Genomic DNA, 22,083 nt, shown 5'->3' with positions numbered 1-22,083 from the left:
CTTGAAAGGCTGCAGGAAAACTTGAGGGTAAGGAGATTATGATTTTTGAGGTTTCACTCTGCCCAAATTTGAGAGCGTAGACAAATGCACATGACGGATTTATGGTTGGTTGCTTAGTCTTCCCTTTTGTAAAACAGCTACTGTCAACAGTGTTTTTGTATCATTCTTGGGTTTTTGGGTTCAGAGAGAAGAAAGGAGGCAGGTAGTGCTGCCTAGGCTTGGAATAGAACTGAGTCCTGGACTCTGGAATACAACTCAGGAGTCATATCTGGAACATGCTTTGGGAAAGTTAGTTGAGTTGTAGCCATGAGGATGGGAAACCTCTGTTTCAGCGGATGAAACTCTGATGTCATTACACCTGGCCCGTGGCCCGGTAAAGTGGTCTGCCTTTGGTGGCCCCGCACTGGTTGGGCAGCGACTCTCCCCTCGGGGCACGCCATGGCATTGCTTTTGCTTGTGTTAAAGGCCTTTTTTCCCCTTAACGCCTGGGAATGTTTCTCGTGTTCTGCTTTATGTACTTGATGGTACGGTGCCCTTTCGGGTGCCGGGTTGTTGGTGTTCTCATGTCTCAGCCGCCCCCTCCCCACGGCTGCACCGCACACCCCCGCACCCCTGCTTCCTGTGCCCCTCACTCCATCTCCTTTGAGTCCCTCCTCCATGTGCCCCTCGAAGTTCAGTCTTTGTTTCTTTCCTGAGTTCAGTGAACTTTCCCTTTTGGTCGTTTTATCTTAGTTTTAAGGCGTGTTCATGGTGTTCTTCCATCTCCCCACATGCTTGTTTGGGGTCTTCAGTTCAGCCTGGAGTTTGTGTCGCTGTCTTCTCCTGCTTCATGTTGCTTCCGGGGGGGCTGATTCTCGTCAGGTAGGGTGTCAAGTCTCCTTCACCATTTTCTACCGGAACCGCCTTTGCTTCCGTATCACGAGGATTTGGCGATTCGCTCGGCTCTTGCTTCGGGCGCCCCCTTCTGGCCACACAGCGAAGCACACGCTGGAGTGGGCAGCTTTTCCTCTGGGGGCAGAAGGGGCTTGTGGCCTCAGTATTTTTATGTTCCTTGTTCAGGACCCTGGTTTTCCCCTTCGTTCTCCTGCCCTGAATCCCCTGCTCCCCGAGGAGCCTGCCTGCCTCCTCCCGCTGAGTTGCTGCCTTGGGGGCTGCCTCCCAGCCACATCCTGTTGCCAGGACGCTTGGGAGCCTCACCTTATAGGAGGTGCCACACAGGCCTCAGGTCCCCTCGTCCCTTCTCCTTTCCCTCCCTTCCTCTGGGACGCTCGGTGGGAGCGTCTGGGATAACTTTTTGATCTGGCTTTATTTTCCTACTTCTGGGTGATTGAATGTCTGCGCTGTGCCTGCTTCCAGCTGAACTGAGGGTGTGTCCTGTGTGGTCCTCTGGGCTCCTGTCCTGACGGGCTTCTGGTGACCCGGGGGGCGACCTGGAGTTCAGCAGCTGCATCACACCCAGAGGCTTTCAAGTCTGCTCTGAGGTTATGTCCTCGCTAGTTTGGGGACCTAAAATGTCCCTTCTTTGATGAGTGGTGGTGACAGCATAGAAGGTAGCAGCTGATTTTTCTTTTCCTAACGTGTAGAATAAAAATCTGCTGACCCTTTGTTTGTCCCCCACGTGTTTTGGAGCTATACTCCTCAGTGCGTCTGGGCAGCGCAGCCATGAATAGTCGTGTGGCCTGAACAGGAGGCTGAGACCAGGGCGCCTGGCTCGCTCTGCTGGTGGTGGGAGGTGGCCGCCTGCGGAGGGAGGTGCCGGGTTAGCAGCACGCACGCCGCCGCCCGCCCCCGCCCGGGAGGCAGAAGCACCTGCAGGAGGTGGTGGGCAGGAGACTGGGGCCTGGGTGGACACGGGGAAGCTCTTCCTGGCAGGGAATGGGCCTTGCCACGTAGTGCTTTTGTGGCCCAAAAGACCAAAAGGTTAGCTGCGTTTGTGTCCTGGAGGTCTCGGGGACTCAAGACAGTTGCAGAGGAGTGGGTCAGATTCGGTGGGTTGCAAGCAAAACCAGGAGCAGAGGCTAGACGTAGGGTATTGTTTCCAGAATCTTCGTTACGTGAGTCGCTGTGGGTGCAGGCGCTGCACTAGGTGCTCTCTGGAGCTCTGCTTCGCGGCTCTGGGGCTGGGGGTTTGAATGTAGGTCTTCCGGACCCTAAAGCCCACGCCCGTGCTCACTGCTGTCCTGCTGAGAGGGTTCAGAGGGGGAGTTTGTCCCTGCTCACCCTGCGCTCCCTTTCCCAGAGGTGCGTGTGTGCAGTGCCCACGAGGGACTGTGGGGCTGAGCTGGAGCGGGGAGGGGTGGGCCGGGGGTGGGGTGACGTACAGGTCCATCCGGCCTCTTGCTCCCCGTGCCGTGGGAGGTGAGGCGGCGGCTGTGGGGAGCAGGCCACGCGGGTCAGCGCGTGCGGAGGCCTCGGGGCGGAGCTGCCGCTGACCAGGTGGGACCTTTCCCATCCTCGCACTGAGCGGGTAACAGCACAGGGGCTGGCGGAGCTGCCGGCCTGCTTCTTGGCCCCTGTCCTCCCCCTGAAGGTCATAGCCTTTCTGCAGGTTGGATCGTCAGACGCAGGCTACGACTTTGGTCCATCAGATTTTTGGAGGCTATCTCCGATCACGAGGTAAGTGGAGAAACGTTCTCTGCCCCTTCTTGTTGGGGATTAGAGTATTAACCAGAAAGGCTTGGTATTGGCGCCCAGGCTGGCCCGCCAGGCCCAGGAGGCCTGCAGCCTGGCTTGTGCTCCGCAGCCCCGCCTGCTGCTTTGCTGGGGGCCCCGTTCCTGGGAGGGGGTTTGGAGCAAAGCATCAGGAGCCTGTGGATGCGGGTGGTGTTCCTTTTCCTCAGACTCCATAGTTGCTCAGATGTGGCCGCTGCCCTTGGCGTGGGAGTGAGCACCCCGGGGGCAGCTGGCCAGGCTGGGAAGGCACCTCGGGGTGTGCCCTCGTCTCCTCCTGAGCACTTCCCATCCCAAGATTTCAGGGGGCTGGTGAGCTGGTGGTCTGCCTCCAGTTCTCAGACTTGGAAACGGGGTGGTGCCCTGGAGGCCCTGCGCCCACCCCACTGCCCCCCTTGTTCTCTCGCAGTGAAGTGCTCCGTGTGCAAGAGCGTCTCAGACACCTACGATCCCTACTTGGATGTGGCACTGGAGATTCGGGTATAGACCCTGTCATGCTGTTTCGTTTGCATTAGGACAGGGAGGCCAGAGGGCAAAGACCCCAAAGAACAAAAACCTATGAGGGCATGTGATCCAGGTAGATCAGGAAAGAAATACTTGGAGTCCTACATTTTCGTGTATTTCTTCCTAGCCATTTCCCTCTGCGAGTTCTATTTTTTTCAAAAAGAAGAGGGAAAATAATGCAGTTTTGTGTCCTGAGGCATGAATAGCGGCCACACTGAGTGCAGGGCTTGAGCAGGGAGGTCCAGTGTGCTGCGGGCAGCTTTCACAGGCTGCGCATTTCGGAGCGGCCTTCCTTTCTCCCTGCTCGAGCTCTGCAGGAGGTGAGCTCACCTCAGCCTGAGGTCTGGACTGGACCCTCTGAGGCCTTGATAAACCCCCAGGGCTGTGATCCTCGTCAACAGAGGAGGGGTAACAGCCTGGCTCCCTGTTCCTTCGCCATGTTCTGACTCCCAGAAGGTGGCAGCTAGCAGGCCAGTTCTTATGCAAGTGAAATGTTGTGATTTGCTGCGTCAGCCTGAAAAAGACCTTACATTTGGCATTTCTGGAGAGTCAGCCTATTTCTTCCGCTCTTTGTTCTATTCCCTGTTTTTGTCCTTCTCAGCAAGCTGCAAATATCGTGCGTGCCCTGGAACTTTTTGTGAAACCAGATGTCCTGAGTGGAGAGAATGCCTATATGTGTGCGAAGTAAGTTTCGTTTTGCTCGCGGCAAAAAGATCAAGCCGGCCAGAAAGAAAATATGTCACCTAACCTGACACGGCTGCCGTCCCCTCCCTCCCTCTAGCCCTCAGAGGTGACCACTGTCCACATTTCTTTTTTTTGGCCGCGCCTCACGGCTTGCAGGATCTTAGTACTCGACCAGGGATTGAACCCAGGCCGTGGCAGTGAAAGCGCCGAGTCCTAACCCTGGACCACCAGGGAACTCCCAGTCACTGTCCACATTCTTGAGTGGTGTAGATGTGTCTTAAAACTGAAAACCTTTAAACAACACAGATGGAGGGATAGCTGTGGTTGTCATAGCTGCTGTTCATTATGTGGCACTTACTCCGTGCTGGTCCCTGTTCTGAGGGCCTCGCGTGCACTCACTCGTGAAGCAGGGACTGTTATTACCCCCATTTCACAGGAGGAGAAAACTGAGGCCCAGAAGTGGAGTGACTGGACATGGCCGTCGGCCTCCTCGAAAAGCCGTGTTCTGTGGCTTCCGTTTTTGACTTGAGTTGTCCTCGGCATTTTTCCGTTTCAGCAGTTGTGACTGACCTCGTCGCTTTAGGGTTGTGCAGTCTCAGTGTGTGGCTGTGTTACTTTATATCCAAGTCATTTAAGAGCTGTAATCACTAGTGAAAGTTTTCTCACTGTGCTTTCCAGGGGGATGATTCTGTGCCGGAGCCCTGCTTTTTACCCCTCTCAGTTCGCCTCCTTTGGCTCTAGAAGCTGTCCACTTTAGCCTCTGTCTTCTGCCCCTTCATTTCCTTGTCTTCTGGCTTTGCTTTCGGTGATTTCCTGCCTGCCTGTTTATCTCTTGGCCACATCTGCTCGAATTTGCTTTTCCTGTGTTATAGCCCAAAGTTACTTTTCCATGCATCTTCTTTAGTCTCCTCATTGGGAAAGTACTTTGTTTTTGCTTTAGAATCTCCACCTTTTCTCTAGTCCTGGTGGCCCTGCCGTAGCTTTCCTTTCCTTAAGTGGTGTTGATTGGTTTTTAGGGGTGCGGAGGGCACAGTCTCATTTAAGAAGACCCCTTATTTAAAGTGCAGTTCCTGATATTCTGCTACTGACCTAGTGTGAGGACAGCAGTCCTCAGAGCACGAGCTGATAGCTCTTCCTCTCCCCTTCCTCGCAGATGCAAGAAGAAGGTTCCGGCTAGCAAGCGGTTCACCATCCACAGGACGTCCAACGTCCTGACACTCTCACTCAAGCGCTTTGCCAACTTCAGCGGGGGGAAGATCACCAAGGTGAGCACTCACAGCGCCCAGGCTGCTTGGTCAGCGCTTTCTGAAAGATTCCAGGCTCTACTCCAGACTGAGTGGATTCAGATCCCTGGAAGACAGGGCCCAGGAGTCCACATTTTTGCACAATCCCTAAATGATCATTATGCAGTCAAGTTCAAGAACATTTTTTTTCCCAGCATCTTCCTGTGCTTGGGGTGTTCCTGCTATAGAAGGTCTGGGTGGCCCAAGAATCAGTGTGATGAACACTGTGCTCCATGTCCTGTTTGTCTCTAAAGCACGTGCAGCTGCATGCCGTGCCTTTTTGTGGAGTGTAATAATTTACTTTTTTGCACAGTGGTGTTTTAATAGAAGATGCCTTGTATCATAAGGGCCTGGAGATGTGTTCTCGGTTGGTAGAGCCTAGCTGTGTGGTTTGGGGCGAGGCACTTGTCTGAGCTTTCAGTCTTCTCACTGGCAGTGGTAGTGGTTAGGTCAGCATTTCCCAAACTGGTGTTCTGCAGAACGGTAGTATGGTACCCTGAAAAAAAGTGTTCCGTGTTCTGTGTTCAGCCAAGTTTGGGAAACGCCAAGCCCAAGTTAAAATAGTTGTTTTTAATTGCAGACCTTCTCAGAGCCTTTATTAAGCTGTGTCGTATTTTGAATCTCCAAGAGGAATTTACTAAACTCAGTTACTGAGGGAGTCACTCATTCCTCCGTCTAACACTTGGGCTTACATTGCACCGTGCCGTGCGAGGCACTGGGAAATCAGTGGGAGATAATCAGTGCTGAATGAGGTCGTGTTGCTTCTGCCCTGAGGATCTCACGTTCCGCCATAAAATATCCTGGAATTAGTTTTCCATTAGGACACAGTTTGAGAAACTGGTCTGTTTGATTTCAGCCCCATGTCTAGCAAGATTGGACTGGGGCTCCTGAGCCTATTGGGTGTGTTGGCTTTTGAGATTTTGAGATTGTCAATAGACAGGAAAAGATATGTCGGTTAATATCATGACATTCTGTTGATCCAGACAAACAGGTACCAGCTGTATGAAGCCCAAGAACAGGCAGAAGTAACCACTTGCTGTAGGACTTGGAACAGTGGGTGCTTGAGATGGGGGCACTTACTGGACAGAAGGGGGTTTTCTGGGTCCGTGTCTGTCTCTTGAATGGAGTGTAGGTTACCATCAGTGTACACTGGTCGGAACTCACCAAACTGTACTCCTATTTTCACTCTGTAAACCGTACTTCTTTTTTTGGCCGCACTGTGCGGCATGGGGGATCTTAGTTCCCAGACCAGGGATTGAACCCGTGCCCCCTGCAGTGGAAGTGTGGAGTGTTATCCACTGGACTGCCAGGGAAGTCACTGTACTTCATTTTTTTAAAAGTCTATATGTGCACAGGCAGAAATGCAAGTATGTTATATCTGTATCATTCAAAGATCATGTTTGGTAATATTTTCTTATGAAAGATTGTTGATTTCTAAAATAACTTATGGCATGACCTGCATCCTGAGCTACTCCATTAAAATTTTAACCTGCTGTTTCAATTAGCCGTGTGGAGTCAGCACCTGTTTTCCTGAAGCCCTGACTCCCAGCGCTGTCCCCCTGTACTCCCCTTGCAGTGTTCCTGCATGGTGGCAGGGAGGAGAATGAACAACTCTTCTCCTTTCACATGTGGGACCCAGGTAGTGAGAGAACTAATTGGGATGCACGGCTAAGACAGGAGACCATAAACCACTTGTCAAGACAATAAAGTAAGAGTTTCTCATAGAAATTTCATAGAGTTTCCATAGAAAGGCTGCACTTTTCTGCTTCTTTTTTAATCACTGACTAAGGGAGGCCCCCGCCTCAGCCTTGCCTTGTGCCCGTTGCCCCACATTGTTAAAGACCAGCTGATGGAGAGGGCAAGGTGACCCTTACTCCCAATGGTGAATTGTAATTGCCTTTTCCTTGGCTTTTCAAACAGGATGTGGGATATCCGGAATTCCTGAACATCCGTCCGTATATGTCCCAGAGTAATGGTGAGCCTGTCATGTACGGACTGTATGCTGTCCTGGTCCACTCGGGCTATAGCTGCCACGCCGGGCACTATTACTGCTACGTGAAGGTCAGTGGCTCCTGTGTTGGTGTCAGGCTGTCTTAGGTGGTGGTACGCGTGCTACCTCCGGGGGGCAGGTTTGCGGTGCCTGTTTGCACAAGTCCAGATGTGACCTCTGCAGAATGTTTATTCTGTGGAAAGTGGCCGTGTTTTGTGGTTGTGTCTAGGTCCTGTTGTTGTTTCTTCGTGGAGTGCAAAGACGTGTTTTAAACCTGTCTCACCAGGATCTGTCCCACTCTTGGCCTTGCGATGAGACACTGGAGGGGGGCTGCTGCCAGTGCCCTGTCCTTAGACCCCCTGGAGAAGTCTCAGAAGGCCAGATATTGGTGGGAGAGGCTGTGCTGAGCAGACCTGTCAAAATAGCCTTCCACAAGGAAGGCTCGCATCTTTTGGGGTGCCAGGAAGGAAGGGGGACTCCAGCACACTCAGGGGCACATTCAAAGTTAGAGGGATACTTGACATTTTATGAAATCATTGCTAGTTAGTTCATCAGCACTGGGATACATGTGGCAGCTAAAAGGTTTTTTCCTTCCCTTGTTAAAAGTAAGGATCGCAGAAGTGTTGATCGTTGTGTTTTGTTTCGTCCACACCCTGCGCTGCTCAGGCAAGCAATGGACAGTGGTACCAGATGAACGACTCCTTTGTCCACTCCAGCAACATCAAGGTGGTTCTGAACCAGCAGGCCTACGTCCTCTTCTACCTGCGGTAACCGGCTCCCCACCCCCACCCCCCAGAGCGCTCGCCTTCACTCTGCTCTCGCCCCGACCGGCCTCCCTGGCCTTTCCCTGCATGAAACTGACTGGAATTCTGCAGGAGGGAAGCTCTTGGAGCAGCTCTCCTGCCAGTCAGGTGTCGTGGAGAGCGGCCACTGGGAAGGGCACTTAGATCACGTCCACTTGGCTGTTGAGTCAAAGCCAGAGCCTGTGGGAAGGTCAGAGCAGGAGTCCATCTGCCCCACAGTGAGGTGGCTTTGAATGTAAATTGGAAGGTTGTCTATTACATCATTGCCCCAAATTAGATGCATTCCATCTGGCTATCGGCTGGCGTACAGACCTGCCTCTGTGGGGAAAGTGATCCCGGTGGGCAGTGAGGTAGGTTGTCAGGGGGTAGAGGCTAAGTAGTCAGAGGGTGTAGGCCTTTGGAAGGTGCCTCTTCTTGGGACTGATTGTCACCGACCTGGAGGATGAGGATGTGGAACAGGGAGGTGTTTTGCTGCTCCAGGATGGCTTTCTGATAGACTGAGACTCTAATAATCTCGGAAGAACTGAGTAATTTGCTCTTTGCTTACATTGAGCAGAATCTGAGGCTGCGTAGTAAGTTCTCATGGTTTAAGGGCGAAGTCAGCTTCAGAGAAGCATGTTGGGACAGTCATGGTTCCCTCTGGCTGTTTTTCTGCCTTTGCCTGTCTTTTTTTATTTATCCGTGCAGCGTGGCTTGTGGGATCTCAGTTCCCAGACCAGGGATTGAACCCGGGCCACTGCAGTGAAAGCCTGGAATCCTAACCACTAGGCCACCAGGGAACTCCCTGCCTGCCCTTTTCTTTTAGGAATGGAATTGTAACCTTGACTTCTGTATTCTGATTCCTTCTCACACTCAGTTTCGGTAAAGCCTCTGCAGCTTTAGTAAGACACTCCCTGACTTTGTTCTCTTCCTTTGACAGGATTCCAGGCTCTAAGAAGAGTCCTGAGGGCTCCATCTGCAGGACAGCCTCCTCCCTTCCCAGCCACCCCAGGGTGGTTCCAGACCACAGCAGGAAGAATATCAGCAATGGGACCACATCCTCATCAGTGACTGGAAAGGTACTTGTTTAAGAGGATCGATGTAATCATTGCCGTTCTTCGTGCCTGTGCCTCTCAGGGGATCGTGGAGCCCCCAGACCTCTTCATGCTGGGGAGCTCGGCCCGATGGAAGGAGAGTGCAGACAGCAGTCCTGCTGTATTCCACGTTCTTTCTGAAGTGGGTCACGGAGCCAACAATGGTGAGAAGGAAGAGGGGGACAGTGATGAGAAAACCTGACTCAGCAAATCAAGACTTAGAGCTCCCAGTGTGTCCCCACCTTAGAGCAGCTGCCACGCGGAAGTGCAGTGACAGGTTTCCCAAGCAAACCTCTGGCCTTAAGCATCTGGGAAAAAAATATTTTATCCCCACATTTTAATACTAAAAATGTGAGTAGCTTGTACCAGTGTTAATTTTCTGATTTTGATAATTATACTGTGGTTATGCTAAGAGAACGTCCTTTGTTTTTAGGAATACTCGTGGGTGTGTATGGAGGTAAAAGGACGTCGTGTCTAAAATTTAACTCATATAGTTAGGAAAATATATACGTACATACGTACACACATATATATGCAGAAGGAGAGAGAGCAGGAAAGCTAACGTGGTAAAGTGTTAACAATTAAGGAATACCCTTGAAGTTATTTTCGTATGTATTTGAAATTTTGTACTAAAAAAAGTTAAGAACTCAGTTTTATTAATAAGATAATAGCAGTTTCCTTATAACGTAATTCGTAATTCAAAAATAGAACGGCCCTCTCTGTTGACTACTTCCGTGATCCTTTCCCTTCAGTCTGAAGATCAAATCCAAACACAGGCTGCCGGGGCCTTCACATGTCTACAGGGGTTTTAGTCATTTATGCAAATCTGTTTCCTTTTAACATTCAAGAAAATAGAAGCTGAAATAGAAGCATTAGAGTTGACGTAGCAATGACATGCCATGACCTGGTTGCAAAGGTGGTGGTCACTGTGGCCAGAGCAGGAAAGCCAGAAGCCTTGGGTGCTGCTCAGAGGAACAGCGACGGGCATGGGGGCGCCTGAGGGCGAGCACGGCCCCCCCCGCCCTGCCCCCCACCCCACCCCCTGGTCAGGCCACCGCAAGGCCTCTTCACTGACCCTGCGTGTTTTCATCATGAAAATAACTTCCCAAATACACTGTAGTTGCACAAAAGTTATTTTACTCTAAGTAACATTGTGTAAGTTCCAGGTACTTAAGTGCTCAACAAGTGAACAGGTTTTGCAGCACAGCGGGAAGATTATTCATTTTAGGAAGAATGCTAATAAAGAAATAATGGCCTAAGTGACGTAAAACCAGTCTGTTGCCTGTGCAGAGGGTACGGATGTTTAAGCGATTCAAAATAGTATCAAATTAGCAAGTGTTTGGGGAAAAAATTGTTGCCGGCAAGAGTACAGTAAGTGCAGTGTGGCAGTATGCATCCTAATTTATGAAAATATTAACAGCCTAGTAATGCCATTTCTAAAAAATTAGCGTGGAGTACTAAGTACAGAAGAAGATTCAGTCTTTTTTATTTTTTTTTTTTGGCGGTACGCGGGCCTCTTACCGCTGTGGCCTCTCCCGTTGCGGAGCACAGGCTCCGGACGCGCAGGCTCAGCGGCCATGGCTCATGGGCCCAGCCGCTCCGCGACACGTGGGAACTTCCCGGACCGGGGCACAAACCCATGTCCCCTGCATCGGCAGGCGGACTCTCAACCGCTGCGCCACCAGGGAAGCCCCCAGATTCAGTCTTTTGACCATTCCTTCAGCACATAGTCTCTAAGACCCTGACCTGGTTGGGGTGGAGGTGGCATGTCGTGGTAAACAGCACCGACGCAGGCCTCGGGGAGCATTTCGGTGAGTGAGTGGCGTAGACCCAGTTGTGACGGTGCTATGGAGAAGGATGGGGCACTTAGCACCTTAGTGGTCATGTCAAGGAGACCTGGAGCCAGTCTGGTTTATAAACTCTTCATGCAATGAGATGGTCGCTAGTCAAACATTAAAGATCTTTGTTGATGGGCCAGAGTACAAAGGTGATAACGGCGTATGGTGAAACTGAGATGCTCCTGTGCACCTGTGTCAGAAGAAAAGCCCAAAGGGAGAAGACACCAGCCTATTAATGGAGGGTTATGTTTAGGTGATGCAACTTGGTAAATTTTTTCCCTTTTTATTTTTTTGTATTTCTCAAATCTTGATGAACATGTACTGCTTTCGTAGTAAAGGTAATTATAAAGAGGCACGCCCATACGTGCGCAACTCAGAAGATACTGCAAAGAGGTGACAGTATCTGTCTCGTGTGTCCGTGTAAATAATTTGTCTAGAGTTGCCCCTCAGAGCCCCTGCCTGCTGCCTCCCTGTGGGGCCCCCGCCAGCCGGCTGTGCTCCCTCCGGCTTTGACCGCCTCCTCTGCTTTGCTCCCCTTTAGAGACCAGACCCTGTGACAATGAAGAAGCCTCAGACCGCTGAAGAGCTCGGGGTGCCCGTTGCCAGGAATGGCTCTGTGTTGGGCCTGAAGTCTCAGAACGGATACACTCCTCCCAAGCCACCCCTGGGGTCCCCTTCCCCCAAGCCCTGCAAAACGCCTCCCCACGTGCCGACTGTTCTGGATGAGCCTGGAAAGAAAGTCAAGAAACCAGCCCCCCTGCAGCACTTCTCCCCACCGCTCAAAACCTCCCCGGGGCCCCCCGGCGCCGGCGAGCTGGGCGGCAGCAGGTGTGAGGGCCGCAGGCCCAGCTCCTGGGACGGCAGGGCCACCCTCTCTACCTCACCTCGGCCCCTGGCTGCCAGGACCGCCAACGGGCTCGGGCCCAAGGTGGGTGATGAGGGCCCAGCCGCCGAGAGGAGGGGCTCCAGCCCTGAGCACCCTGCTGGTGGTGGCCCCGCCAGGCCCCCCCCGGCACCCCAGAGTGGAGCCGCCCCTCCTGGCGATTCTCAGGGAACCCACCCTGCCGGCCCCGCCAAGGTGCTGCTGGCCCGAGAGGACGCGGAGCTGGTGAAGGCCAAGTGCCCCGACCTGAGCAGCGCCTCCCCCGAGCCCGCCAACACCATGTCTCCTCCGCCGGCCAAAAAGCTGGCCCTTTCTGCCAGGAAGGTGGGTGTGTGGGAGGGTGTCAGTTGGGGTTGGGGAGCGGGTTCGATTGTAGTTTGGGGGGTGGGGCGGCAGCACAGGGGCATTTGGCCGCCCGAGGAGCTGAGACGTTGGGCGTCCCTAGGTGGCAGAGGGCTGTCCAGGCGCAGGCAGGTTGTGGCATCTCTGTCATTGGATGAGGCCAGTGGCCGATAGAGGGTCAGGGCCACACAGCTGTCCTCTGTCTCCATCTGTGGACAGATGTCCTAAGGGAGCCTCTGGGAACGGGCCCCGGCAGGGAGCTCTGAGCACGGGGACGCACGGGACACGGGCTGGCTGGCACCTCTGTGTGCACCTCGAAGCTCCGTGATGTAATTGTCGTACTGAGATTTTTGTTTAAACTTCCTTCGTTTTTTCCTTTTTGTTTCTAACCAAAAACACTTCTGATTCTTCTTCTACCATTCTCCCACCCCTCACGCCCCCTTTTTTGTTCTTCTGTCCTCTCATCCTTCTTTCTGGGCTCTCTTATTTTTTATTTTATTTTTATTTTATTTTTACTTTTTCTCTTCACTCACGGCAACCTTCTTTAGAGCACCAAGTTTTTATTTATGTCAATAACTGCAGGCCAGCACCCTGCGGAGGGCAACCGGCAATGACCTCCGTCCACCTCCCCTCTCTCCATGCTCCGACCTCACCTCCCCCCGGAAACCCACTCACCCCGTCGTCGCCTCTACCTGGCCTGTCAGTACAATCCGGTAAGCAGGGCGGCTGCTCCTCCCCCGTGGGGACAGCACACAGGTCTGCCCGGTGTCTCCTCTGTCCTCCTGCTGAAGGGGCTTCAGTGGGGCAGAGGCGGCTTGGTCTCTCAGGCCCTGGCTTTTTTACTCTGTCTTCATCTTCCGTCGTCTGCCACGTGCTCGTGGTGATGCGTGTGTTGTGAGCTGATCTGCCTATGGCCCCCCAGCCCCGTGACAGGACCCTGAAGTGGAAGGGGGGGGCGTTTGAACAGACCATGCGTGAGCTCAGGGTCCTGTGCACTGGTTGTGTCTCCCAGCGGTGCTCCCTGGCTTATCTCGGGTGGGGTGGGGTCTGTCACCCTGGCCCTGAGGGCCTCCCGAGGGGACTCAGGCGCCCCCCGTGCGCTGCGGAGGCTGCTGCGGGAGGCGAGGTTCTTTGGGAGCTTTTCAGGCTCCTGCGGAGATGCCCCCCTGGAGATTTGGGCTGTCGCCTCCCGGCCCGCTCCGTACAGGGGTGCTCGTGTTCGTTTGTGAGAGTCCAAGGCCAAAGGCCCAGAATTACTGATAAACGGCTTGTTTGAAGGCTGAGGCGCTATCAAGGCCTTTGGCAGCTGGGGAGGGAGGAAGGAGTGAAGGAAGATGGGGCGCGAGGCCGTGGGGTGGTTTCGGTGGGCTTGGCGTTGCTGCGGCGCCAACGTGCCCTCCCTGCCCTCCTTGTTCGGGGCCCCGCTGTTCCCTTTGTCCAGCCCCCCTCCTGCTCTCAGTCCTGGCACGGGGGTTTTGCACATGCTAGGTCCTTAAACGTCCGAGACATTTATTGGATATTTTTTCTTTGTTTCTTTGACATATAACTTTTTTTTTTTTAATTCCAGAAAACGCAGAGTAGCGTGATGTAGTAGTGCATTTTGTATGTTGCCATCAGAGTTTGTTGTCTAGTTTAGATGATGTTGAGACAGTCCTGTTTCATTAGCAACCCTTGGAGATGGGTTTATTGTCACACATTCACAGATGAGAAAATTGTGGCCCAGAGTGGAAAGTTGACTTTTCCAAGGTCGCATAGCTGGCAGGAGGAGATCCAAGAGTCTCACTTGATTTGCTCTAGATCCTGCCCTTTACTTGTCTTGCTGTATCATCTGACTGGAAAGTCTGTTTCCCTGATTTTCCTGAACCCCAAGTTTCAGAGGAAAATCCTTGAAGGGTAATAGTGGAAGATGCGTAGGCTCATAGCCGCCTTTCTTATAAGACTCACCGCCTGTGCTCAGACACCTGATACTTGCGGAGGCTGGACATTTATTGCTTAGTGGAGGTTTCCTCCCAACACATTCGTACTGAGAATCTGAAACATTAGGGTTTGCAAAAGTACTTTGAACTGCCTGGTGACAAGAAACTAAGAGATATGTAACGATTTTTATTAACTTTGATCTTAAGATTTGAATTTGTTAGCATGTATTTTCTAATGTTCGCTGAAATGTACATATATCTGAGGTTTACAGGCGAAAGTCTTTTAAAATCCTGACCTGCGAGGGAAGGGGCCGAGGGAGGGCAGGCAGGGAGAGCTCAGCCTGTCCTCACTACCTGACTCTGTCCCTACAGGGCTGTGTCACCTGCTCCGAGACCATCCAGCCATCTGAAGCCCCCCCTTGGCCCCCACTCCCCGTCACTGTCCAGCAGCCCCCCGCCTCTCGGGACATCAGACCCACAGAGCCACTCGCCCGCCTCTGCGCCCCTGCCTCAGGTCAATGGGGGCTTCCGGGCCCCCTCACACCAGCTGCCAGAGGCCAGTGAGCCCCCCCAGGGTCTCTGTAAGAAGAGGAAGAAGACCTGCGTGGGAGAGACCCAGGGCCAGGGCTCAGAGGCCTGCACGGCTGTGGCGGCCCCTCCAGGGCCTCCTAGGAAGAGGAGGAAGAGGAAGAGGAAGCACACGGGGGACACGGACGCCTCCCCTCTGCAGGCGGGGCGCATGCCGGGGCCACCCTGGAGCCCCGCGCATAGGAAGGAGGGTTGGGCGGAGCCGCCGGCGGGCAGACCGGAGGAAGAGGGCGGACAGCAGCCGGGGAACGGCTGGCCCGTGGGATGCGTGAGCGATGGCCACCGCGTGAGCCGCAGGAAGAGGAGGAGGCAGGGAGCTGAGGGCCTTGGCGGAGAAGACGGCCTCCGCCGGGACCACCCACCTCGGCGTGGGTGAGAGCAGGGAGCCCTGCGCCTCCGCTCACACACAGCCCACTCCCAGTGGGTGCTGTCTGGAAATACAGGCGCTGCCCGGCCCTCTGGGACCTGACTGTATCGTCAGGTGTCCCAGGCGGGTGGCGAGTGGAAACAGCGTTCCGGACCTGGCCAGCCCCGTAGGTGCTGGGAGGTCCCGTGACCCGGGCCGGGCCGCGCTGGGGTCCTGTCGTCCACCTTGTGGGACTTGCCTCGGATTAAAAACGCACTTGTGTGCTTTTCTGGACTGTGGCCATGGGCAGGTCCTGGTCAGGTTCGGGTGGAGTCTCCTGGGGCTCTGGAGGGCTGAGGCACATGCACCAGAGTTCACGGGGTATCTGGGCCTCAGTTTGCTAGGAGCTGACTGTCAACTCTGACTTCCTAGGAGCTGCTCTTCCTCAGATGTCATCCAGCCAGAGGCTATTGCAGCATCACCAAGGAAAAAGAGAAAGAAAAAAAGGAAGCAGGAGTCACAGCAGGAAGTAGAAGAGAATGAGCCTGAGGGCCAGAGGGGCTCTGAAGTCCCTGGGAGCAGGCCAGGGACAGCTGTGAATGGCCAGGCTCCCGGAGGCCCCACAGGTGTGCACTGGGCCGGGCGGGGACGCCAGGGGAGCAGGGGGTGGGAGCCAGCCTGCCCTGTGCGTCTAGAGGCAGGTGCGGTACCTTGGGAGGGGCCCGCTGGAAGACCTCTTACCTCTGCCCTCGTGCCAGCTGTCTGCCCACTCGGGCCTCCTGACCTGGCAGATCGTTCAGCCCAAACTACTCCGCAGGAAAAGATGGGTTACATGTAAACTTCACACGTTCTGTGAGCGCAGTGTTTCTTCTGGTTCAGGACTGTTCCCATCTAAACCTTCCCACTGGAATTACTCCTGGGCCGCCCAGCCTGGCGTTTTTCTTTGCCACTTGAACTTGCAGCATTGGGTTCAGAAGCTCACCTCCCTCTGCCTCTCTTTGTAGCCGGCCTTCCTGAAGATCGTGTGGCCTTTTGCAGTGGGGTTCTGTGTGCTGTGGCCGTGCCTGGGCTGAGGCCTCCACCAAGCGCCTCGTCCACGTTGTGTTTTCTTTTTCCTTAGTGGGCCAGCCCGTTTCACCAGGCTCTCCTGGTGGAATGTGTCTGTTAAATGAGGAGAGAGAAGGTCCTCAGCGCCTCAGGAAGGGGCCCCCAGGTGAAGGATCGTCTGGGGTCTGCTGTTTGTGCTTTGGGGGCACACTGGTTCCCGGGGATGGGTTTGTAGTTTATCAAACTCCAGAGAAACGAATTCATGAATAAACACGGAATTCCATTAATTACACGGCAAAAGCACTAACTGCTAGGCAGTGAGGAATGGCCACTTCAGGCAGCCCGTGTGTCATTGGAGAAAAGGCTGCAGAGACCGGCTGTCGTCAGACGGGGTCACTTTGTGAGCACGTCAGCCAAGCGGGAGGTGCTGCCGGGCCCCAGGGCTCTCCGCCCAGTGCAGAGCAGGAAATGCGCGGCGGGCATGCCCAGCACCCCATGTGTTTGTTCATGATCCCAGAATTGGGGCAGGCATTTGTGACCCTAAAGAGGCCAGAGCCCGGGTTGCGGGTGGCTCCGCGTGACCACCGGGCCCGAGCTGTGCTGAGGAGCGGCTGGAGAGGGGGTGGGGGACAGGCCGGGGCAGATAGTGGACGCTGTCCTGCTCAGAGCACTGAGCCTGAAGGGCACCAGGCCATTGCCAAATTGGCGGACCAGAGAGATGAGGTCAGGCTTGTGTTTAGGGAGGTGAGTCTATTCTGACAGTTGTGGGTGGTTAGGGGGACTGGGCAGAGGCCAGGAGCAGCTAAGACGTCGTTTCTAGAGCCCTGATAAGGGGTGGTCAGTGCTGTCTGTGCAGATGTCCTTGCTGGCCAGGCTCTCTGCGGGCAGGGCGGTGGGAGCTGTCCTGCGAAGCTGCGGTGGTGGTGGTGGCGGCGGCACCTTGTCCCTCCAGTTCGCGCTGCTCTGGTTTCTGCCCCTTCCCTGCAGGCGAGGAGCCTCCATGGGGAGCTCCCGTCCCTTCCTCCGGCAGACCGAGGGCTCACTGCTGCCTGTAGGTTTTTTGTTTTGTTTTCAGTGTTCAGGTTTTCATCTTTTGCAGAGTTGATTTGGACCAATAACCTCTTCTCTTGAGAAAGAATAATCGTTAACTCCCTTGTCACAGGCAGGCAGGCAGGCAGGCAGGCAGGAAGAGCTTGCTTTTACACATTCTCTAAAGAATTTGTCATTAGTAAGTTCTGCAATTCTGTTGTAAATAAAAGGTGTACGAGTGTTTCCTCGGTGGTTTATTTTTAATGTATGTAAATGTTATTCTGATTGCAGGGCTGGGACAGGCTCCTCTTGTATCCTGGGACAGAGAGAGAGAATCCGATGTGGTCCAGGAATTGCTCAAATATTCATCTGATAAAGCTTATGGGAGAAGAGGTACTGGTTTTGAGACTTGACTTCTGTCTTCTGCAGTTGGCTTATGAGGAGCTAGAGAGGCCTGAAAAAGACCTCCTGTGTTCAGCCTTGTGCATAGGAATTGCTTGGCTCTGAAGATGGGAAGAGGAATGTACATGTCTGTTGTACGCTCTCTGACCCCATTGCTATTGTATGCAGATCAAGAGCCCTGCAGGCGGGTTTTGTCTGTGGTGGGGATCCAGAGCAGCTTCCTGCTGGGCTCTGGGAGCCGGGGAGAGGGCAGAGCATGGGCCTTTGGGCAGGGCAGGGCAGGCCAGCCAGGGAGAGCATTAGAATTCCAGAGTCGGGGCAGGCAACAGACCGAAAAACTCATCCAGCACTCATGCTGTAAGTTTTTATTTAGAACGTTATTTTTCTAATTCGGACTCGGAGAAAGAACGCAAGATCTTTGTTTCTCAAATGAGGGCATGGGCTTAAAAAGAACTAAATATTCGGGGTTAACAGTGTTTGCTTTTAAGTGACGGGATCACTGACTGGCCTACACACCGGAGACCACTCTGTTCCTCCCCTTTTCCTTCTCTGTGTATCCATTTTCACCAAAAGGTGGCACTCAAAACTTTTTGAATAATTAGGAGTAGACCAGCCTTTTTGTAAACTTCACCCTTGAAGTAAATCCACAGGGCAGCCAGGTACCCACACAGGTCGCAATGCCAGTGTCTGTCTTGCAGTTTTGACGTGGGACGGCGAGGTGTCAGCTGTCAGTCAGGACGCCATTCAGGACAGCAGGCTGGCCCGCATGGCCACAGTCATTGACGACTGGGACGAAGAGTTCGACCGAGGGAAGGTGTGATGCGTGGTGGCGCCTGGCGGGGGCAGAGCGCCGCGGAGTAGCTCAGCTCGGGGGCCGCTGGGGAGGACTTGGATTTTCAGGGCTCTTTGAAGGGGCAGCAGCACTGCAGAGTGGCCGAAGGCGAGACTGGAGCCGCGCTGCCCGGGTTCAGGAAGCCTGTGTTCTCCAGTCACTCCTGCTCCTCCGTCAGTGAAGTGGGGGTCGTGGGGACACCTTCCGTGGGTCACTGGAGTGTCGATCTGTTAGTTTAGGTCGCACGTTGAGACTCGTGCTAGCACGTAGTAAGCACTAGGAAAGGAGCCCCCGGGACCCAGGGGAGCCCTTTTTGGGAATTGTGACACTGTGATTCTTGACATAGGAAAAGAAATTGAAAAAATTCAAGAGAGAGAAGAAAAGAAACTTCAACGCCTTCCAGAAACTTCAGAGTAGACGGAACTTTTGGTCTGTGACTCATCCAGCTAAGGCTTCCAGTCTCAGCTATCGCCGCTGAATTTGGAGCTGTCAAGATGGGTCAGTTTGTGCGTGTGTGTGTGTGTGCAGTCGTGCGTGGGCTGTGGTGTGTACAGTGTGGAGTGTGGTGTGCACACACCGGTCACTCACAGATTGAGGACCAGGCTGTTTCCAGGCTCCATCTCGTGTCAGTAGCGTTGCCTGTGTTGGACGCGCTCTCCCGGGGTGGTGGTGGGACTCCTAGGGTCTCGTTTCTCTCCCTCAAGAATGATGTTCTTTGCCTCACAGCCTCCAGAGACGCGGTCCCTTCCCGGGGACCGTCTATCTGGACTGAAGAGCCACTTGCCGAGGACTTGCTGGCTCTGTCAGCTCCAGGCCTGCCATGGGGGACGGCCCGCAGAGGCCCCGGGCTTCTGTGGATCAGGACCTCTGGTGACACAACACGCACTGTGACAGATACGGGGACTCTTAGAGCAGGGGGCAGCACAGCAACTGGGACCTGAGATGGGGCTGAGCGCCCTGTGATGCTGTCCTGGGGCTGCGGGGGACGGCAGGGAGGACGGCGGCTGCGCCTTCCCAGTGTGACCTCGAGCTCCAGAGATGACGGCGTGCAGCCAGTTGCTCTTCTCGACGGGCCCTCCGTCCCCCACTCCTGGCGGCTGGCACTGCTAGCTCATCCTGCGCCTCCCGCTTCCTCAGGTGGGGGCTCTGTATGCCTTACCTGTTCAGCCTCAGAGAGTCGGCGGCGCCCCGGGCCGGCCCCACGCCGCTGCCTCTCCCTTTTATGGAATTGCGGGGCGGGCAGCCCTGCCAGTGCATCTCTCTCTTGCAAGAAACTCTAGACCCTCTCTGGAGAGCAGGTGGCTGTAGTGGGGCAGGTTGGGGGCCGAAAAGATGTGCCGACACATCTGCTTCTCAGGCTGCTACTTGTTCCGAGGTGGCTTTGCTGGACCCTGCCTTGCAGCTGCAGTAACCCGGGGGTCCTTACTGAGGTGGTGGTCTTGGGGTAGATTCTCTGTTTATTTTACTACTTGATATAAAACATTTATTTTTGACCAGGCCTGTGGCTTCCATCAGCAATATGTTTCCTCTCCCTAATATGCAAATACTGGCTTTGTTTGCTCAATTTTGTGAGTGCTTTTTGAATTTAGATGATTGTATTACTCGAGAAGATCACGATCACTCTTCTATCTTGTTCAAGCTGTGCTGCGAACTTATAATTTAATAAATACGGAAAATCCTCAGTGAGGTGATACTGTCCAGAAAAAGGACGCATGTCCCAGCGGTAGAAGGTATGGAAGTAAACCTGAAGATTATCCCTCAGCGCATGTCCATGCTTCCTCTCCTCTTGGTACCGCTTCGGGTGGGAGTGGACCAGTGCCTGGTCCTGTCCTTCGAGTGGTCTCCTCAGCCTGAGGCCCGATGCACTTGTCTGGCCCCCACTTTCTTCCTCACGGAGCCTTGCACTTTGCTCTGCTGCTTGTTCTGGGGCCTGGGGGATCCTGGTGGTATCGAAAAAGCGTTACATTTTTTATACGGGGAGCTATGTTAATTTTTTCATGTGGGTCGATCTTTATGTTTTTTTCTTCCTGTTTTTGTATTTCTCTTTAAAAAGTTGGGGAGAATAATACCAGTGGCCTGCGCTGGGGCTGCTCTGGTCCCAGCAGATGGGAACCAGGCTCTGCCTGGACTGGCCCGGGAGCCTTTTTGTCTTCTACAGAGGACTGATTCCTGCATGTCAACCACACCTTGCTCAAAGCTGAGGGGCCCACCGCAGTGCCCTGTGGCTCTGTCATTTGTCATCTCAGGAGGGAAGGCAGGTGCCTCCATGGGCAGGGTTTTTTTCTCTCTTGAGATGTTGACATCCATTCCTGCGTGAACTATTTCCCCGACCATATTTTTATCATGTTCTGTAGCTGAAAAAAGAAAAATTCAGTTGTTTGCTAGCACAGAATTGATCTCTTTTCTCTCTCTCCCTCTTCTCCAAACAAGTCTCTTCCTTTCTCCACTATATGATTATAAAGGCTTTTCCTGAGGAGAACGTACCCGTTTTCTCCTGGGCAGGGATGAGCACTGGCCTGACCCTGCAGCATTTAAGTATCACTGTTAAGTAGACAAGTCCTCCCATCCCACGGAGAATCATCGGCCAAACTGGGAGGGAAAAGATAGGCCCAGAAAACGAGTCCAGATCCTAGGTGTCCGTGCATAAAGCTTCTATAGTGGCAGTCTTAGACTTTGTTGATTTAGAACATGGGTCTAATTTAACTCACCCCTCCCAGTGGTCCTGGGTCCTGTCACTCCCTGACCCTCGGCTGGGGGCCTGCTCACACCTTGGCCCCGTGTGCGCGTCGAGTCCACGGCACATGACCTGCACCTCCGCTCCAGGGGCTGAGGGGCCCCAGATGTTGTCAAGATCTCGGTGCAATAAAACAAGGAGTTTTTGTGAGTCCTGCCTGTGTCTTTGTTTTTTTTCCCCTTTGACTTATAAAAGGTTCACCCCGACCCCAGTCTGCTGTCCCAGTTTGCGTGTGAGGTTGGCCTCAGGCACTTTCTGGTCACCTGTCCGTGAGTGGGAGTCAGGTGCCTTTAGCAGTCTGCAGCAAAGCTTAGAACAGGTCTTTGTTAAGAATAAAGGGGGAATAAAGAGGTTTATTTGAATGTCTTAATACATTATTTGAATTTAAGAAGGGAGAAATCCTTTGAAGTGACTCCTTGAGCTTTGAGGGTGATTTTCAATGAGCACCAGATTGAAACTTGGAAACAGTATCATTCCACTGAGGTTTGTTTGAAAATTTTTTGAACCAAATGGTTGGACTTCTGCAGGGAAAGATGAGGGAGAAATCAGGTTTTGCTAAACTGAGTTTTCCTCACAGTTGGCAGGGACGACCCAGGCCTCTGGTTTGGGGACCCCCTCCTGAGCCTGGCTTGTGCACAGCGGTGGGTAGGGCACGGCGATGTGGTCAGTGCCTGTTCAGTCTCCCCTGACCCGAGTGGGCACGCCCAGCTGCTGCTCCGGCCACATACCGGAGGCCGTGGTGAGGAAAACTCATCTCCTGTGTGGACTGGAATTCATTGTTGGTAGAGGGTAATTTGGACTCACGTGGACATTGCAGCTCTTGTCAGGCTTGACGGGAACAGGAGGGGCAGGGTCTGGCTGATACCGCACGTCCTGGAAGTGGGGTAAGGCCAGGAGGGGGCACAGGTGTCTGCAGAGCGCTCCATGATCCGCAGGTTGCAGGTGGCAGGAGCAGTGCCTGTGAGTGGGTGACAGGAACTAGTGTCGTCCCAGGCAAAGGCAGGTTTCCGTTGAGTGGGTTCTGGTGCCCGAGCTCCGCGGCTCCTTACTCCTTCCTTCCCTTCAGTGACACCCCACAGTGCCCCACCCAAACATGCTCCTCAGACACGGGGACTCTCT

General features: G+C 53.7%; 1 protein-coding gene across 1 annotated transcript in view; it reads left to right on the top strand.

Moving 5' to 3' along the window:
- USP36 (ubiquitin specific peptidase 36) overlaps positions 1–20,047 on the top strand; it is a 33,380-nt gene extending 13,333 nt beyond the window's left edge. Inside the window, exons 7-21 of the mRNA XM_082861237.1 lie at positions 2,549–2,616; positions 3,080–3,150; positions 3,776–3,858; positions 5,012–5,123; positions 7,062–7,202; positions 7,798–7,898; positions 8,854–8,992; positions 11,387–12,052; positions 12,653–12,783; positions 14,359–14,946; positions 15,353–15,546; positions 17,288–17,389; positions 18,097–18,212; positions 18,577–18,728; positions 18,957–20,047. Of these exons, the coding sequence (XP_082717363.1) occupies positions 2,549–2,616; positions 3,080–3,150; positions 3,776–3,858; positions 5,012–5,123; positions 7,062–7,202; positions 7,798–7,898; positions 8,854–8,992; positions 11,387–12,052; positions 12,653–12,783; positions 14,359–14,946; positions 15,353–15,546; positions 17,288–17,389; positions 18,097–18,212; positions 18,577–18,708 (2,644 nt within the window). The 3' untranslated portion in view covers positions 18,709–18,728; positions 18,957–20,047. The remainder of the gene's footprint in view (positions 1–2,548; positions 2,617–3,079; positions 3,151–3,775; positions 3,859–5,011; positions 5,124–7,061; positions 7,203–7,797; positions 7,899–8,853; positions 8,993–11,386; positions 12,053–12,652; positions 12,784–14,358; positions 14,947–15,352; positions 15,547–17,287; positions 17,390–18,096; positions 18,213–18,576; positions 18,729–18,956) is intronic.
- The last annotated feature ends 2,036 nt before the right edge of the window (positions 20,048–22,083 follow it).

Source organism: Leucopleurus acutus, assembly GCF_964270905.1.
Source record: "Leucopleurus acutus genome assembly, chromosome: 19".
Taxonomy (NCBI): Eukaryota; Metazoa; Chordata; class Mammalia; order Artiodactyla; family Delphinidae; genus Leucopleurus; species Leucopleurus acutus.
This window is presented reverse-complemented; position numbering and strand designations above follow the sequence as displayed.